Source organism: Amphiura filiformis, chromosome 6 (assembly GCF_039555335.1).
Source record: "Amphiura filiformis chromosome 6, Afil_fr2py, whole genome shotgun sequence".
NCBI lineage: Eukaryota > Metazoa > Echinodermata > Ophiuroidea > Amphilepidida > Amphiuridae > Amphiura > Amphiura filiformis.
In genome coordinates, this window is record NC_092633.1 from 54,762,793 (window position 1) to 54,775,300 (window position 12,508).

Consider the following 12,508-nt stretch of genomic DNA (forward strand, 5'->3'; position numbering starts at 1 on the left):
ATTTGGCCAAAAATGTGTTTTCAGGGTGTTTTTCGTATGCTGTGACAATCAAGCCCAAAGACTTGTACTAAGACTAATTTCAGTTAATGCATTATAATTTTAGTATTTAATTATAGTAACATAAAATAGTGGAATTCGAGCATTTTAGAGTGGTTGTGCATTTGTATATTACGATGCATGCAGGGAATTCTAAAAGGGATATTATACTTATTAAGTTTGTAGATAATCTATTTTGGTGATGAAATTATAAAATCTCATATTTTCCTTCCCACAGTTTTGGTTTTGTGATTGCATGGGAGTTGAATTTAGACACACGAGACCAGCCAGAGAGGTTGGCAATATCCACAGCCCATCGTAATGTGCAGGTGACCAGTCTACAATGGGATGCAGCAAGCTTGAGATTATTTTCTGGAGACAACAAAGGAAGAGTGACACAAACCAATGCAGACTGTAGGAAGGTATGTACAATCTGTATACATTACAGATGATGCTTCAGGCAGGAATAAGGTTGAAATAAGACAAGTATGTACTCTCCTGGTCTATACCTCCTTGGGAATACTGTATCAGAAACCTAAATCATTAATATGATTTCCCATCACATTATGCATATAGGCTATATGCAGAGTCTGTACTCCCCTAGTCTAACATCCTTGGAGAAATCAGAAACCTAATCAGTAAGATATCCCATATCGTCATGCATGGGCTATATGTATAGTTCTCCCCTAGTGTAACCTCTATGGAGAAATCAGAAATCATTAATCAATATGATTTTCAATAGCATCATACATAAGCTATATGCAGAGTCTACTCCCTTGTGCATCCTCTCTGGAGAAATCAGAAACCTAAATTATTAATCAATATGGTTAATAAAATTAATATTAAATCTGTTCATCTAGACTCATCGCGTCTCTCCCAATACGCATCATCAATCAGGTGATGAACTATTGACCTGTGACACACTTGATGGTATGACGTCACAGGAGAGTCGACGGGGTAGTTTCCTGATTGCTGCGTCGTAGGTCCTTGACAGCTTGACTCCTCTTTCAGACCACTGAAGGGAGACGCGATACTGACGCGATACTGTCGCTATCAAAAATAGTAAGTCCAGATGAACAGATTTGATATTCATTTTATTATGTTTATCTACCTTGATGACTGAGATTATTCACAAATTAATCAATATGGTTGTATTTTTCTGTCAGGTGTCTGGATTTTTCAAAATGCCAACAGAGCTACTTCTGACTGCTGAATCTCCCATTGTACAGCTTGACTATGCCGATGAAAAGGTGCTAGTGTCAGCCCAAACAAAATGTGTCATTTGTGACACGGCAAAGTAAGTATTTTATATTGAGATCCTATATACATATTTTAAAAGGTTAGAGTAAGGAAAGAAATGTTTTGCCATGTCATGGATCATATTACATTTACTGTCTTCCAAGACCCCCTGCTGGGATCACAATTATAAGTATACCTTTTATTGGGGTTAAAGCAATGTTCTAGTAATATCCATAAGAAATTGATTTGTATTAAAGATTCAAAGAAAGGCAAGAAGGGAGGGTGAAGGGATGGAGTACAACAGGATGGAGTACAACACTTACATGGACTAGGTAGGGTCAAAGGTCATGCAGAGGTCATCTGGGATCATTTGTCCAAACCACTTCCTATGACTGTCATATTGGGCTCAAACCATAGACTGGAATAGTACATTTGATGTTCATATCATGACAAACATTTTGAAGGTCATGTTGAAGTCAACAAATGGGATCATTCAATGTCAAATGCTCAAATTTATCCTGTTGAATGGAAACAAAGTGTTCATATTATGACTTGATGATAGTGACAAACACAAAGAATTTGGGTACCCAGTCTTAAAGTTAGCTAGTAAGACTTTAACAGATGCCACTATTTTTTTAAATATAAGTCTGTTAATATGATTTAATTATTTGAAAGATTTTGTTATTGTGACATGCCCTGACTTAAAAAAATGCAGGGGGTACTAACAAGATTTGGTCAATAAGTGTCTGAAAATTAGGAACCTCTTATTTTGTTCTTAAACACCTGTATATAGTATATATACTGGATTCCAAACAATGCTAGTGTTTTAAAGAAAGGATAGAGGCATTAGACCTTGACCATTATCTAACATAATTAACCTCAATATTATTGGTCTCTTTCAAATAGAATTATACTATTTGGCAAGATCCTTCAGCGATGTCCGACTACTCTTCCTGATTATTGTGTAAAAAGAACTAGGTCACACATAGCTACATAGCTTAATCAGCGAATGAGGTGCTGATGTGATAATGACATGATTCAATTAGCCAATCATAACTCATCAGTGTTTACGCTATAAACAGCACCAAATCTCAAAACGCTAAAAAAACATGAAAACTATGATACATATATTTTGGAGTTAATGAGACCCTCAATTTATAGTAACAAAATGTAAGTTTCTCCAAAACCTAGTTATTGGTCAACTGGCAAGAGATTTCCTGTCATTTTACATGTATATTTGCTAGGTGTGTATTGTACAATATTGTCACATGTGTGTGTTTTGTGGTTATCATTGCAGGAAACAATCCTATACAGTTGGTAAGAAGCCAAGGTAAGTATATGTACAGGGTGATCCAATTACAGATAATTTGAAATGTGATCTCATCCAACCAGGTCAAAGGCAGCAAATTTGGGAAACTGAGATACAGCATAATAGTCAGCAAAATCAACATAAGTACATAACAGAATTAGCATTGTAAACTCAGGGGGGTACTCAAGTTTGGTTTGGGCAGGGGTGTACTGCTGATATTTTGAAATAATGAAAATTGGATCCATCCATATACAAATTTTCAAAGAAATTTGAACCCATCACTATATTCGAAGTCAAATTTGTGGGACAAATAATGCAAATTGTCAAAGTTTTACAACTTTTCTCACATTTTTGGGCAAATTTTGACAATTTTGGCTACAGCTAGGGAAACTTGTGGTATTTTTATGAAAAAATGGGAAAATTTTGATAATATTTCCTATCCGTATATCATAATTGGGCCATTGGTGTACTAATTGGCAGAAGATGTGACCCATGCTTGCAGCCCATCCTTGTATGGTCATTTGTACTGAGTACCCTCCCTGGGGTAAAAGCATGTAAGTTTACAATCAAGTATTTTGGTGTGTGAGGATTTCAGCAAAAGCACAATTGGTTGATGAGCAAGTTAGAGATAATGATAAACTTGTAACTTCCAAATTGCTTCCTGTGGATTAAAACCAATGAGGCATAATGCAATTATACTATAGGAACTAAAATAAGGTGGCTCGACCAAACTAGAATAAAAGATTTGTGCTGATCTAAACATTTGTACTTGACTACTTGTACTTGTTCCTTTCCTGCATGGGACCACCAAGAACAGTGTTTTCTGCAACAGGCTTTAATCATGATCTGTCATCACCAGTAGCCATTAACATATCTTCCAGCCTGGAGTTGCACCTTCCGATACCTTTGTTTTATTTTAATTTCATACTCTCTTACAGTCAAAGCCAAATAATATGACGGATGACTAGGTCCCTCCGTACCAACAGTAGAGAGCCATTCTCAAGTCCTTCAGTACTAGCTTCCTCTTGACACAAACCTCTCCCTGGATGCATGATATGAGCCTTGTGTAATTTGTCGTTGACCATTCCATATGGCGCTACACATACATTTTACTGTTGACCATCGACAACTATTTAAACCATAGCTAGAGTTCACATTGATGTGCCAGCAACTAAATCAGAATGATATGTTTTATGTTGGTCTCATTTGCAGAGATGGTCAATTTGGAGGTTGTTTCTTACAGAGGATTGGCAGTGATTTCCCTGCCATATACACAGGAAGGCCTGGCAGTAGGGTGTGGGAGGTAAGAGCAGTTGTCCCTTCATATCCTTCATAACACTTTGGGTTTGTAAACTGCTTTCTTTCTTTAGCCTATAGTTATATGTCATTGCAATCCTGAACATGTAAGATCAAAGGCAGCGAAAGTAGGGGTATGGGGTGATGTGCCCCCCAAAAAAAATAGGGACATCCCCTAGAATCCTAATAGTAGAGAAAAATAAAGCAATGATTGCCTTGTGCATCTTCTTTTTAGCCTAAAAAACACAGGGTTCTGGGCCAAAATAGGGCTAAATTGCAAAATGTTATGTTGCGTGCACTGGCATATCAATTAGCAAAATTCACCATCATTTGGGGCTAAAATAGTCTTAAATTGAACATTTTTTGAGGGCTTCTCTCGCAAATGTCACAGTAAGAGCAGAAGAAAATATACTCATCTATCCTAATTGTAATGCTTCCGCCACCACTGTGTATGATTGTGTATGATGCAATATTTATAAAGTTTGACTTTTTTGTGTGTGATTTCAATGTACTTACAGGCAAATGTGGTTGGACAAGTGCAAGCCACTCATCAATTCAAGCATTTGCTGGCTATACCACCTCTTCCTGTCGTCGGACCAAGGTGAATATGTATGGTAGTCACTTATTTTAAACTTATTATTTCACTTTCCATGTGTGGATTGCCTTCCACGTTACTCCAGAATTAGTTTTCAGGTTGAGGTAGAGGGCTAGGATATTGGTGCTAGAGTCACTACACTGTAGGGAAACAAATAAATTTAGACTGTGGGACACCATAGTCCCCCTCCCATCTCAAGGATTTTCCTTCACCAGTGCACTTTCAGCATTAAATAGGGTAAAAATTGTAAGTTGAATAACATCAAAATAATTTTGGAAAAATTGTGACATTTGTCCTGGCATAATTTTGCTATATTCCTGAATTATGATTTCTTTGAAAACTGTCCACTTTCACTTTCAATATTTAAATTATTAAGCACCACCTTTGGATGACTTGGGTGCTTGTTAGGCTGAATGCAACAATGCCACAATAGTGCAAATATATATATGTTTTCCATATTATGTCTCTGATTATTTTCCATATGTCAGTTGCTATGAGCTAAACATTTCTTTAACTTCTATATTTGCAGTAAACAACCAGACTTTGTGAATGAACAAAAGCCTCAATCATTCAATTTTCCTGTGTTACTACCTATGGGGTAAGTACTTGTACACTGGCTTTTAGAAGAGAATGGCACTCTCTTGGCCTCATCAACATGAACGCCTTGAGCAACATACTCAAGGCACTGTGCTCTCTTCATGAGCAGCGCTCTTCACCAACCAACGCTATGACGTGTAATCGGTTTGTTGGTATGATTGTCAGACCAATGAATCGGCCAATCAGAACCCCACTTCCATGTTTACACTGTGTACGTTCTAAAATGTTTAACAAATGCAATTCTTCTATGCCCGCAAGTTTAGTCATAATCAAGGTGAATTTTAGCCTTAAATGGTCTCTAATAATGACTCATTTTGTTTGGAAATTTTGATTTTGACTTTTCACTAATTGAATTGATTGATTTAAGTATAGCTATATTTGGCTTTAATTTGGTAGCCCCTCCTTCAAGGCACTAGGGGTATGTGCTCCCTGTCTTCCCATAGCTATGCCCCTGTCTACAGCAAACATCAAACCCAAAATATGTCACCACGCCTGTTTTTTAAATTTACGAATTTAAGTTTTCGCACATGGGCTGGAGGAGGATGGGATCATTGTTAACAATCAAGCGGAGGTCAAAGGTCTTGTAGTGGTCACTTTTTAAATTGTTCTGATTGGGCTCAAATTGGTGGTCATGAACATGATGAAGATTAAATTATTAGTACAAAAAGTGCACAAATTAATGTTTTCACTTTGATACTAGTGCATGGTTGTGCTTGTTTTTTGCAGGAGTCGCTTTTTTGCTGACATGGACTGACAAGGGTGTGTTTATATTTGACCCCTTTGCTGTTGATGTTGTTGTGTGGACAAGTGATATTAAAGGTAATGGTGATACATGTACATGCTTCATCTTGTGTTAGTAAATCATACACATAAGAAAGCAAAAAGGCACCATTGATTTAAACTTCACAATGCCAGACCCACAAGGCTTTTGTACTCCATTAACCGTATTTGCTCCAGACTTTTTTTCCTTGCTATAGGCATTGAAAACTAAAGATTTTGACTATTGTATGTAAGTTTTTTGCAAACAAACTTAACAGAAACACTAATTTTTTAACTTTATAGACCCTATATTAAAAAGTAAGGCCAATTCAAAAAAATGTTCCCTGGTTCAAAGGCTGTAAATGTAAAATAAAAATATTTTATAAATGCCTTATTTATTTATGTTTTCACAAACATGACCTCCCGGTGGATTCTCTGCCCATTTTCCTTGAAAAATGTAACTTTTATATAGTTCGGAACCTTAACTTAACAAATAATGGATTTGGAAAAGACACCAATTCTATACCCCTTTGAAAGTATTGATTACAATCAAAACCTTGACAGCTAAAATGAAGCATATACTATAGCCATGCTAAATAGACAAATTCCATTAATTAAATTGCTGACAGCAACACTTTTTTAAATTTTTAATACAGGGATAGTGGATGCAGGGTGTCACAAAGGTCAACTCTATTGCTTGCAAGAAAATGGTAGACTACACAGATACTTCTTACTCAGTATTGAGAGGTGTATTGCCAAGCTGTTTGGGCAAAGTTTATGGCATCAGTGTGCAAAGGTAAGGGCCTAACCTGTAAGATATAGCTAGGCATTTCACAAACTTCTGACTACAACTAGAAACTACAACTTGTATCTGTGGAAAAACATCTTAAAACAACACATAATGAATAATACCAAAAGCTGAGTGGAAAACTTATGATGAGAATAGGTATTATGTTTTAAAACTTATGGTGGAATGAGATTCACAGATGTTAATATGAAGGGAGCTCCATATGTGGGGCAGAGACAAAAAAACAAGATTTTTTACCAAGAAAACTTGTTTGCTTTGTAAATGACCAATTTTATTTCATCAGTTGATGAATGTTACTTGTGTGTATGTAGCGAGTCAGTTTGAGGATGGTAGGATGACAAGATAATATTACAGATTGATGATAATGGACCATAATACATGTAAACAAAAAGAGCTATTTTGAACACATGTTGTCTTATGCTTACCATGATAAATATCAGATTTTGCCTTGCTGGATTGCTGTCACATCCACCACTTCCACGGTTTATGAACAAATTTATATTTGTTTCAAAATGCCCAAATCAGAATTTTACTGAATTTTAGGATATTCTGGTATATCAAATGACTACTACTGTAAGAGTGCAAATTTTCACACAATTAATTATTCGCTCTTTGCTAATTTTGAACTGTTTCCCTTGTTTTTTCAATTTGCAATTCTAAGTTTCCTTACATTGACCTGTACACAAAAGGAACATATTCATCCATTGTTATTTTTGCGGTAGCAGCTTGGAATGAGAAAAGCGCAAAAATAAATGTAGCACGAAAATTTCCACTTTTACAGTATTATATTTATATCACCCAGCCAAATGGCTGAATTACACAGTGATATACAATCAAAACACAATTAAAAGTTGATGAAGATGTATTAGCATTCAGAATTAAAGCCATATTATAACATTTGCTGAGCAGACGCCCTCACTGAATTTTTAAAATTCCTTTTTTTACACAATTAAATTGTACTTTATTAAACCAATATACCCTGCAAAAATCAAGACTCTAGGTGCTTTAGTTTTGTCAAAATCCGAGATTTTTAATAAAACGCCGGAACCGGCGCTTTATTATTACGATGGAATTATTAGTTGAACGCATACACAATGTTCATAACACACAGTACGTACACGGCGTGCAGGACGGTGATATACACAACAAAGGGTCGTGCCACAACATGACCGAAGGAGTGGTACGTATTGGCAACATGTGCGCTGGTAGTAAATTCCAATTTTCTTTGCTTTGCCGTAGTTGTTCGGCTCAAAAATAAAAGGGAATATATCTGACAGTAAAAGCAAACATTTTATGGCAAAGAAATGCCAATCTATTTTGTTTGAAAATGTTATAATATGGCTTTAAAGGAAAAATTACATTATTAAAATTCTTATAAGATGGATTTATTGTTCCTATTAATCATTTCAGATGTGCATTGTGTTTGCCCCAAGAGTAACACATCTGAGAGCAAGACGTCACATCCCTCTCAGCCTTATCAGGGAGCTGAATTATCAACTCATGGACAATACCACAGATTTAGACCTTGTGGAACAGCTAGAAGATCTGGTCGACCACATTAAATCTGCTTCCCCAGGGAGCTGTTCCTCTGCCAGCAGTCGACGAAGCAGTCTGGAGTCATGCGATAGCGTTCGGTTAGAGTCTGGAATATATTTAATCACGCAATCGACATGACAGCGAAGACTCTTTTGATGACACACCATTACAAGCAGGTGATGATCCTGTGACAGCAGTTACACTCAAGGTGCCAGAAGGTCCATATCCCGCTGGTGATGTGACAAGGGCAGAAGAGGGTGCATATTCTGGTGATGTGTTTACTTCTGCCCAACAGGGTGTTACCTCTGGATTTACAGAGGTGACACCTGAGCCAGACTGCAGGATACCAGTTGCCACAGATCATGAAGGAACATCTCGTCAAAGTGATACTGATTTGTCACATCAAGTGGGTGAAACTGAGAGTGACTGTAGTTCAAAAGATAGGGCGGATTCCAGGATAAGCTTAGAAAGTTCCTCTGAAATCAATGCCAATACAATGCAATTTATGGATGAAGCTTCCACAAACAATCATGCTGCTCAACAACTCAGTAATACTATGACTGTAAGTCACAGTAGTTCCGTAAACAGTACTAACAGCGAACATCAATGGGAAGATGTACAGCTAAATGAACAAATATCAACTACCCTTGACAGTAAATTGAATCAAAGTTTAGCAACTCAAGATGCAGAGCATTCAAGTCATGTAGTAAAATCATTAAAAAGTAAAGATCATGCTCTTCAACCAGACTTAACAGAAGACCAGTTAGAAGAAAATGATATTGCTTCTTGCACTGGTCCAAGAACTACACCTAGTCCAGAGGTGTCAATCAGCCAGAAGATGCCAAAATGGGAGGAGAGTCTTGAGGAAACTAGTTTGGAACACTTAGGACAAAGAAACCAAGCAGAATCTTGTATAGATTCAGATGTAATGTCACAAGAGTCAACAAGCAACATTCTAAGCCAAAAGCCAGTGCCTTCTACCAAATCTATTAGTGTGCCTATTGCTTCCAATACTTCGTCATCATCATTAAGTCACTTTGAGGATTTCCCAGATGAGGATGCACCTCCTACACTGCCACCAGTGCCTCATTCATTGCGTAGGACAATGTCTCTTCCCATGACTGCGGCCGAGGCAGAGATGAATCCAGTGGCTGAGGCAGATATGAATCCAGTTGTTGTCAGAAGGCGGGCATCTGAAATGGGAGATACAACCAAGGACAAGAGGAAGAAAAAGAAGAAGAGGAAGAGTAGAATAGCAGAAATCGGTAGGTGTAAGTTAAAGGAGGATGCTAATTGCACATTGCTTAACTCCCACTCCCCACCTATGGATTTTCTTTTGCGGTATTGGGCTGTTTTATTTGAAATCCATACACCCCTTATTGAAGACATGACCTTAATCTCCTACACAGGGGTTATATGTGACGTGTCATGTCAAAAGGAGACACTTTTGGGCAGGTTATCAATTTTGAGGTTTTTACATATCTTAAATATAGAGATATTTTGCTCCACAACACCGTATTTCCCAATGAAATCGGACATTTCTAAGCGAAGATATTGAGTTCGTAAGTTATGGTGTTATAAAATTGGAAATTGAGATATCGGCCTTTAAAAATATTATTGACAATGTTGAGAGTAGGAATTACCTTGAAAAATGTCCCAAAAAATACAAGATGTCAGTTATATTCCAGTCTGAAACTATCAGACAATATTTTAAACATTAATAACATCACAAATTCACAACAAACTCAAATTGTGAAAAAATCACCCGGGCCGATTTTTGGCTATTTCTCCATTACACTCCTGCCCAAAAGTGTCTCCTTTTGACATGACACGTCACATATATTTTAAATGGAGTCACCCATTCAGGTAACTCCATATGAAATTCACACTCCTTTTGTGGAAGATTAAGGTCATGTCTTCAGGTGTGCATTTTAAATGGAATAGTCCATTTCAATTCCTTCATACATGTACATGAGAGCCACATTGTATTCTGAAGGCACAGAATACTGTGTGATTAATAAATGGGTTTACACTCTTATATCAATTTGGGCTTGTAAGATTAAAAAACATTTGTGAGTCCTAATATTTGTTAGGATCAATGAGAAAATCTGGTCTCTCCATTGATGCCAATATCTCCATTTTGATGGACCATTCTCTACTAAATTGATATATAGTTTGCAACCAGCTTAACTGTAATAAGAGAATAACAGAAAGGGAAAAGCAGAGGAAAATGTTAATATGTTCAGCACATTTGGTTGAAATAGAATAATAGGCATAGATTTCAAATGGAGGCACCTGTGCATATGACCTGCTTTCAAATTCACATTCCCTGTTTGGAAGATTAAAGTCATGTCTTCTGCAGGGTTTGTATGTCTTTTACCTGGAATAACCTATTAAAACTTGGCACCAAATCCGATATGGGGCAGTAAGACTTAATTAAATAGTGAAGTGGCCATTATGCTCTTCCCTCAAGCATGAATATTTATGATATTTATAAATTGTTGTTTCAGGTGAAACTTCAAATAGACCAGTCCAGTCTAAACTTGACAGCAAAGAGATGCAGGAAGAAATGGCCATTGCCACCTCAGAACTATCAGAATCCTTGGACCCTCCTTCGCAAGTCAACCCATCCCCTAAAAGATCCATGTCAACTCCATCAATTCATGAGGCATCATCTCTATCATCAGCATCCTCATTGCCTATTAAGATGCATGTACCGGCATCGTCACCCATAACTCCCTCTTCATCACCACATATCGCACCAAGACCTGCTCCTAATTCTGTACCCAGAAGTCAATCAAGATCCAATTCGTGGGATAATTCTAACAATATGTGGCATACATCTGGCACGATGCCTACTCCTCCAATGATGTTTGTAGACCTGACTGCGGGTCAAAAGTTGAATCTACCATCAGTGAGTGAATCGATATCTGCTATGAAAGAAAGGTAAGTAAATGAGCTTGTTGGTTTGTAGTTCCATAATGCCCATAAGGCGATGGAAAAAAACCTGTTTTATGGGCAGACAAACTTTCTAGTAGGGTTGGCCGGTCGTAATTATGTGTTTTTATTTTTATTTTTTGAGGCTAAAATTACCCTAAAATATCACTGGAAGCTTGACAAATCTGGCAAAAATTTGATGATTTCTTGTAAATATTTTGAAAATGTTCTAAATGTTTTCATAAATTTTCAATCACAATCAATAAATTTGGGCTGAAACAGACATCAGATTGTACATGATTTTTGCAAAATTACAACAACAAAAATCTCCAAAAACTCTAAATTTGGTTTGGTCGGACCGGTAAAACAGTTTGTTTGTTTTCCATCACTTAAGCCTTGAAATTCTGAAAAGTTAAAAATCACAACATTCTTTATTTGATTTAATGTCTATTTTAGAATGGAAATTAATAAAGACTAAAAATTGTTTGATTTATCTAACAGAGTTATTACACAACTTAAGGAAATAATTAAATATTTGTGATCCATGTAAGGGCAACTTTAAATTTGCCTTTAAGAGTACACTTTTGGAAAAAATGATGAAAATTGCCATTTCTTTTTTCATTTTTTTGACCCATCATAAGACATAATGTTCTGTACTCATCAAGTTATATATTGTTTGCCAGCACCTAAAGTCCTTGTGTCCATATGATATTCAAATATGTTTTCATAATAATGGTGATGTTATGACAAGAATATTCTTACTTTCACTTGCCAAGAATGCTCCCTAGGAGCACATATTCTTGACATTGTTGGATATTGATAGATTATCTCTTGATAGCTATCCATTTTCCAATAGAGAAATACTTATTCATATTTCAATATTGTTTAACTGTATTAGTCAGGGAGTAATAGCAGTATGAACAATATGTATTTTTGATGTTAAAACATAATGTTAAAATTATCAACAAATCTACAAATACTAAAAATTCATATATGCCTAAATTATTAAGTTAATTATTATCACAGAAAAAACAAATTTTGTAAACAAGATTGATGTATGATACTAGTAACTCGTCAATGAGTTACTGCATTGCATTTATTGTTGACCAGATCATATTAACCATAACAGTGTGGACCATACATCCATGATTACTACGTAGGATATTTGAGTTTTTTAATTGGTGAAAAACTAAATTTAGAAAGTGGTGCTAAGTGCAACATGGGAACCAATTCAGATTAATTAGCCATTTATACACATTAAAAACTGTCCAAGAAACCATCATAAGTTATCAGCACAATGCATCATATTGGTGATTTGACCACTATTGTTGACTCATAATGGTTAAGCTGTAGGCCTATATCATGTGGTTAGCTTTCTTAGAGTACCGTAGTACAG

At 36.3% G+C, this 12,508-nt stretch overlaps 1 protein-coding gene across 1 annotated transcript in view; it reads left to right on the top strand.

The window, feature by feature from the left end:
• Window positions 1-12,508, top strand: part of LOC140154618 (uncharacterized) — a 48,826-nt gene that overhangs the window by 4,281 nt on the left and 32,037 nt on the right. Inside the window, 11 exon segments of the mRNA XM_072177186.1 lie at window positions 275-458; window positions 1,203-1,333; window positions 2,573-2,605; window positions 3,797-3,887; window positions 4,399-4,481; window positions 5,005-5,073; window positions 5,773-5,891; window positions 6,488-6,627; window positions 8,050-8,298; window positions 8,300-9,440; window positions 10,686-11,121. Of these exon segments, the coding sequence (XP_072033287.1) occupies window positions 275-458; window positions 1,203-1,333; window positions 2,573-2,605; window positions 3,797-3,887; window positions 4,399-4,481; window positions 5,005-5,073; window positions 5,773-5,891; window positions 6,488-6,627; window positions 8,050-8,298; window positions 8,300-9,440; window positions 10,686-11,121 (2,676 nt within the window).